At 43.5% G+C, this 7265-nt stretch overlaps 1 protein-coding gene across 2 annotated transcripts; it reads left to right on the forward strand.

Moving 5' to 3' along the window:
* Nucleotides 1–1016: 1016 nt before the first annotated feature.
* LOC105354379 (potassium voltage-gated channel subfamily A member 3) lies at nt 1017–6897 on the forward strand. 2 transcript variants are annotated; one of them, XM_023956619.2, is made up of 2 exons: nt 1017–4003; nt 5357–6897. In XM_023956619.2, the coding sequence occupies exon 1, from the start codon at nt 1246–1248 to the stop codon at nt 2839–2841; it is 1596 nt and encodes a 531-aa protein (XP_023812387.1). In that variant the 5' UTR covers nt 1017–1245; the 3' UTR covers nt 2842–4003; nt 5357–6897. The 2 variants fall into 2 exon arrangements, with proteins under 2 accessions (XP_023812387.1, XP_023812386.1); XM_023956618.2 differs by having other exon boundaries at nt 5374–6897.
* Nucleotides 6898–7265: the final 368 nt, after the last annotated feature.

Raw genomic sequence — 7265 nt, forward strand, 5'->3', positions numbered from 1 at the left:
ATCAATATTCCTTTGTGCTGTTGCCCAAAAAGCATCGCATACTGGATGTGCACTTTGTAAAGCTAACAAAACAAAACCAAATGTCGGTGAAATATTAAATAGAATATTGTATGTCTGCATTAAACATGGGTTTATATTTATACTTATTTATTTTTAAATGTTGTTTGTGCTCTTCTTTTTATTAAAACTATGAGCAACATAATTCAAGTCTGCAAGAATTACTTTCTCTTTCCACATTAAACTACACGATTAGCCTTTCCATGAAAGTAAGGGGTTTTGTCAGTCACTACATGTCCTAATTTTGCTTCAAATTAGTTTTTTAGGTAAAACAAAAATACAGAAATATCATAATCCATATCACACTGCACATGATCAAGCTAAGAGAAAACTAAAGGAAAATGCAATGAAATTAAAGGAAATTGCTGTGATCAGAAACCAGGAGACAGTTGATGCTCCGTTGAAGCACTGCTGACATATATCTTTTCTGCCTTAAAATGTGTAATAAGGTTTTGGGTTGTGTAGTATCGCGCGTCTGCCTGCAGATAGGTAATTTCTCTCGTGTCTTTTACGATGATGAATGACTTCATTTCGTTGTGATGAGTGCGTTCCTTTGTCTCCCCACGACCTGCCTGATCTCTGAGCTTATTAACTGTCTGTTGCTTTGGGTTTCAGCTCAGATGCTTCCTTTTTGTATTAAAGAAATGATGAAGCGGCATCATGCGCGTCGTGATGAATGGTGAATCGTGCGTATTTACGCGCGCGCCGGCGTGTATATGTGTGCAGGTCTAGACTTATTAGTGAAATACGCTCTCAGCGTGGAATGACCTTGTTGAAAAAGGAGACTTTTTTGACTGTGCCTGCAGCGCGTGACTGCGTGCGTGCGTTTGTTTACACGCTTCCTGTGTGTGCGTGTCTTTTCTGCGTGTGTCACCTAAACGTGGGGAGCGACAGAGGGGGGCGGGCACGCCCAAAAGATGGTGTTGAATCACGCCCGTCTGTTGCTTTTTCTGTGTATCGGTGCGCCCCACGATTGGCGGACAACAGTGGAGGTAGCCAGCACTGGTGCGCCGTGGGCGTGTGGAACGTCTGTTTATAAACCTAGATCTTTTATCAGTGGGCGGGAACAGCAACAGCATTGAGGGAAAGTGGGGCGCTTGAAAAAGAGAAACGTAAAAAGGAGACGAGGCTGTGGCGGCGGCTGAGGTTGACAGGGGCTCGCGGAGGGGGCGCGGCGGCAGCCCCTGTATGCGTCTTCCACCGCGCATGGACGACCACCTCAGCCTCCTGCAATCACCCCCGCCGAGCGTCACCAAAACCAGGGGAGACAACTTGGTGAACCACGGATACACCGAGACAGAGACCGACGTGATGACGGTCGTGGCATGTGACAACATGCTGGAAGAGTCGGCGGCTCTCCCGGGCCACCACTCTCTGGACAGATACGAACCGGATCACGAATGCTGCGAGAGGGTGGTCATCAACATCTCAGGGTTACGTTTCGAGACGCAGCTCAAGACTCTGTCACAGTTCCCAGAGACGCTGCTGGGTGACCCAAAGAAAAGGATGAGGTACTTTGACCCTCTCAGGAACGAATACTTCTTCGACAGGAACCGACCCAGCTTTGATGCCATTCTGTATTACTACCAATCCGGCGGGCGGATCCGGAGACCAGTTAATGTGCCCATTGACATTTTTTCTGAGGAGATACGCTTCTATGAGTTGGGTGAGGAGGCGATGGAGAAGTTCAGGGAGGATGAGGGCTTCATAAAAGAGGAGGAGCGGCCACTACCAGAGAATGAATTTCAGCGGCAGGTGTGGCTGCTGTTTGAATACCCGGAGAGCTCGGGTCCTGCCCGGGGGGTCGCAATAGTGTCTGTTTTGGTCATTCTCATCTCCATTGTCATCTTCTGCTTAGAGACACTGCCGGAGTTCAGGGACGAGAACAATGATGTGATCACTCTAGCGCCGGTGATAAATGGCACAGTACCATATTTCATCAGCCCCTTCTCTGATCCCTTCTTTGTCGTGGAGACGCTGTGCATCATCTGGTTTTCCTTTGAGCTCCTGGTGCGCTTTTTTGCTTGTCCGAGCAAAGCCACGTTTTCCAAAAACATTATGAACATCATTGACATTGTGGCCATCGTCCCGTATTTCATCACCCTGGGCACAGAGTTAGCAGAGAGGCAAGGGAACGGACAACAGGCCATGTCTTTGGCAATTCTGCGCGTAATTAGGCTTGTTCGGGTGTTTCGCATCTTCAAACTTTCGCGTCACTCCAAGGGGCTTCAAATTCTGGGGCAGACCCTGAAGGCCAGCATGCGCGAACTGGGCCTGCTCATCTTTTTCTTGTTCATAGGGGTCATTCTCTTTTCCAGCGCTGTTTACTTTGCCGAGGCGGACGACCCGTCCTCGGGTTTTAGCAGCATCCCGGACGCGTTCTGGTGGGCTGTTGTTACGATGACCACCGTGGGATATGGGGATATGCACCCCGTGACAATCGGTGGAAAGATTGTGGGATCTTTGTGCGCAATCGCGGGCGTGCTGACCATTGCCCTCCCAGTCCCTGTCATCGTCTCCAATTTTAACTACTTCTACCACAGAGAAACAGAGGGCGAGGAGCAAGCGCAATACCTGCACGTGGGCAGCTGTCAACCTCTGGCAGACACAGAGGAGCTGAGGAAGACGCGCTCCTCCTCCTCCCTCAGCAAGAGCGAGTACATGGTGATAGAGGAGCACGGGATAAACAGCGCGTTTAAGCAGCAGCCGAATTTTCCCACTACAACTCAAAACAACTCACAGAATTGCGTAAACATAAGCAAAAAGATTTTCACCGACGTGTAGCGTTTCAGTTCTGACCAACAGGTGAGGCATCAACATACAGCTGGCTCTGGCGGTGCACACCAGCGTGTGGAAGCACAGATGGAAGATACGAGGAATGGAATAGTATTGCTGCTTAGTTTGTGCTCTGTTTAAAGAATCCGGATAGTTCACTTTAGTGATATAAATTCATCCCTTAAGGTTCCGTTTGCGCTTGCGTAAAGACAGAGATAGAATGAGTTCTTCTCTGAGGGGCTGATCCTGTTGTGCGTTTCCAGTAGCAAGTGTATAATCACAACAGGTAGAAATAGAAGCTTTTTTACTGTGAAGGGTGCGTAAAACTGCGTGTTCCTTGAAGGACACTTACACTGTTTCATGCGTTATGCGTCGTGATCAGTCATGCTTAGACAATGTATAATAACCAGTCATTTAAATATGTGTCTGTGTTCAAACACACGTATGTCTGAAAAAAAAAACGGTTCGAAGATATAAAATGTCAACCAGACCGTTCCGTGTTATGCCTTCATTATGCGTCCTTGAAAAATAACTCCAAATATTTCCTCTGCGTAGGTTATATTGTTAGGCTAACCAGTGCGTAAACGGCGCTTTGTAAACACCGGATCCAGCCAATTGTCAGCATCTCCTTATCTGTGCAAGAAACACGTGAGCGCAGAAGCACAAAGCTGCCTCCGTACGCACACAAACAATGATCAAAGATGGAGAGTGATTCTCTTTGGATGCCTCAAATATAGCTCTCTGTGATGCAGTCACTATGGTGACGGTCGTTTCCTGGGTAACCCCAGTCACCGTTGCCATGGCACCCTTGTTTCCACAGTAACCTCCCAGATGGCTTGGAATTTATACAGACGATTCTCATGTGAATGGCGTGACTTCACTCTCTAATGAGGCAGTTTTATCACCAAGCTGCTCTGCGTAAAGCACCAATCCAGATGTACGGAGCAACCAGCCTCTTTGACACCAACACAAAACGAAATTCTACAGAGGAGATTTGTTTACACCCCCCCCCCCCCCCCCAATCACCCCCTCTAAACAAATCTATTTCAAGCTGGGGAGCTGCTGTGCCTGAAAACATGAAAGGAGGAGCGGCGCGTGAAAATATGAATGAAGTGGGAGCACTACCGCAAACGCACAGCAAAGGGTGCTGTTCCCTTACTGAAAAAAATAGGTAAGACGCACATTTATGCTGAGCACAAGTGCACTGTTCTCTGAAACAATAAGACCTCATATGGAATTTCAAAATAGGGTTATGTGTCATCAGAAAGGCTGCTACACAAAGAGCCCTCACACTGTCATGGCAAAAAATATAAATACTTTCTTTTTCAAAGTAAAAAAAAAAGTAGTATTTGAGTCCCCACTTGCATGTTTACATGTGAAAAATTATTTTATGATAAAACTCCTGCTCTCTGGTAAATGACGACATGCTCTTGCTGCACATTCAGGTCGCATTTAACCTTCAGCTGACTTTGTCGATGGACTAAAATAGGAGCAGCAAAGGCATGCCACGTTAGCTCGTCTCAACACTGCCTCCTAGTGTCTATTTTCTTGTTACAGGCGTCTCACACATTGATGTCCTCCGTTTTCCTCAGCCACACACAGTGATTCAATCACCTTGAGACAGCACATATGAGTGTGGAATGAAAACACTGATAAAGCTTTGTTCATGTTTTATGTGTAAATATTTGCATAAGCTAAAAGCACATTAATATTTAAAAAATGTTAAAACAGTAAATGCCAGTTATGGCATTTGGTGGGGCCGGCTCTGGCAGACCCGTGACCCCGAAAGGGACAAACGGAAGAAGATGAAAACAGTAAATGGCCTTCCTGATTTATAGTCTTTGACAGTGCTCTACTCTATTTATGTGGATGATTCTTCTTTTCTAATAGTTACGGACTTAACAGACAGGACAGCACAATTTTCTTCCTTTTTCTGCAGAATCCATTTCTGCTTTGAATTGGAATGTGTTTTCCTAAAAGTGCCTCTGAGTGTCTGTCAGCTCCAAAATAATGACAAAGTTGGCAGTCAGTGTTGATTGATGTTGGACAATTTCACTGGAATATTGTGATTTGAAGAGCCCACAGGATGACTTCCCAATTATTCAGTTCCATCCCAGCTGATCCCAGACATCAGCCTCTTGTTTTGAAGCTAAAGCCTTTTTTTGTTTGTTTTTGGGCAGATAAACTTTCTTTTTGATTTTTTGTATCACTCCAGATGAATTGTTTATGGTAATAAAAATTATATCTATTTAGTTCAACAGTAAACATTGTTGCTCAAGGCTGCAGGAAGTGAATACAATAATCCATTTTATTTGGAAAAATAATAGAAAAGAAAGAAACAAATCAAGTTCAATAAATTCAGAGGTGTCTGTGTGGGGGGGCTTTTTTCTTTTTTTTGGGGTCAAAAATGTGTCCTTTTCCACAACGATCTGAAAACTGTATTTATGGTCTCTCATATCCTATTTATTGAAGTTGTGTTTCTTCTCATAGGGTGACAACTGTAGAAACCACTAACCTGCAGTAGCTTTTCTTTCCCTACAGGTGTGCAGTGATTCTGGTCTTCCGGATGGGATAGATGGGTCACATTTGGGATCTGAGACAGAAATCCTTCTGGATCGGTTCTTCTTTCCCTGTACTCAACTGATGCCTAAATCAAGACTTAAAAAGTGGTGCCTATATCTCCTTCTCTAGCGGGACTACCAATCAATCCAAAAATGCAAGAAAATGAGGTCACAATAGGCTTCTGACATTTTTTCCACACACCTTTGTAGCCGCAGCTTCTATTGTTAAGCTGACACAATCTGAATGGGGGAGTCACGGGATCAAAAGTGACTTAAAAACTCGTGCTTAAGCTGTTACTGGCTTTCTAGGAAACAGCAAGTGCTTTCTCACATCACAGGGACTTTGACAATGATTTCTAGAATCTGTCTTCATCATATTGTCTTCATCGTCATCAAAAAGTCAGCAAGAGGAAAAACCTATGTGCTCTGTGATTAACTGATATGAAACTGTGATTCAAAACAAAGACTGTTAGCCACATGCCTTTGTTAGTTCTTTGTGCTCCGTGTTGTTGATATGTAAAACGCACACATAGCCACGTGTGCTAGTTGCTGCTATTCCCTTGACTTATACTTTAAGAACAATACAAAGGCACGTGCAAACAGGCATATTTATACACACACATTTGTGAATTTCTCTCTTCTGTTCCAGACTGCACTCTTGATTTTTGGAACGGGGCAGATTGTTGTCAGGGTAAGGCTGTGTATGCCAGTATTTGTTCCGTGTTATTACATGCCATCTTAAACATGACCCATGTGAAGAGATTGTGATGCGTCTTCATTTGACAGTAGCTGCAGTCTATTACTCAATTACTGAAAGAACAATATACTCATTTAGTGTCAGCCTAACTAGCTTCTCTCAGTTTTCAACAGTGAGTAGTATCTACACTTCTTCAAATATGACTAAATAGAGTTTTTTTATTAATAATTATAAAGTTTTTCTAAATTTCAACTCCAATCATCTTTTGATGTATTGTTAAAGCGTTCCCATTGGCCTGTTTATGCCGTTTTTGGGCAAAATGAAAAAGCCTGTGTTGTCTTCTCTGACTAGTTTCTGCAGAGCGGTAGCAGTTCATTCTGAATTCACCTCTGGGTTGTGGATGGGACTGTTGGCATGGATCGAGCCCACCCCCCATTCCCTCCATCCATCTCTTTGCGTACTCTCCTGCTGCAGCCTCTCACAACCTCAACCTAACAAAACAGGTGCAACAAAAAAGACGAGCAATATTGGAGGTATCCAGTCAGCTCGGACAAGGAAAACAAAGGCTTTCATGGATCTAGTCGTCTACAAGTGGATGCATCTGAATGGAGCAGAGCAGGGAGCTTGTGGTTTCCCGTAGAAACTTGTACGTCACACTTATACGTTTTTCCAACAGTATTTTTTTGTCTGCTCCTGATTCACAAAGATTTAAAGAAATGCTCAGAAATGCAATTTTAAGATTGGTTTTCTTTATAAATGTTGTCCACCCTCAGAAAAATGAAAATCTTATAAACACCAAAAACACAATTTTTATTGGAATGGGTCTTTTTATGTTTTTTGTACAATATAAGACATTTAAATTCAAAGCTAGCATTTACAGAGAAGAACACAATTAGACAACATTAGATAAAAAACTTGTCTTTGTTTGAAAATGAGTATTTAATTCCTAATCACTCTCATATCCTCAAATTCATTAGACAGATTTTTTTAAAGCAAAAACATTGTTTATTGCAAGAAAGGCAACAGTTTAGTCATCATCATGAGCCTCACAGGGAGAGTCTTTTAATGAAAGCTTGACACACAGATCTACAGAGAAGCACATTAACCCGACAATCTCTTTGTTAGACGGATTGCAATCCGCTTCTTTTTTAAATATTGCAGTATGTACAAACATT

Source organism: Oryzias latipes, chromosome 7, assembly GCF_053564925.1.
Source record: "Oryzias latipes strain Hd-rR chromosome 7, Olatipes_Hd-rR_3.1".
Classification (NCBI taxonomy): domain Eukaryota; kingdom Metazoa; phylum Chordata; class Actinopteri; order Beloniformes; family Adrianichthyidae; genus Oryzias; species Oryzias latipes.

Bases quoted from the DNA above. Each gene is read 5' to 3' on its own strand.
- LOC105354379 (XM_023956619.2), top strand. From the start codon at position 1,246: ATGCGTCTTCCACCGCGCATGGACGACCACCTCAGCCTCCTGCAATCA.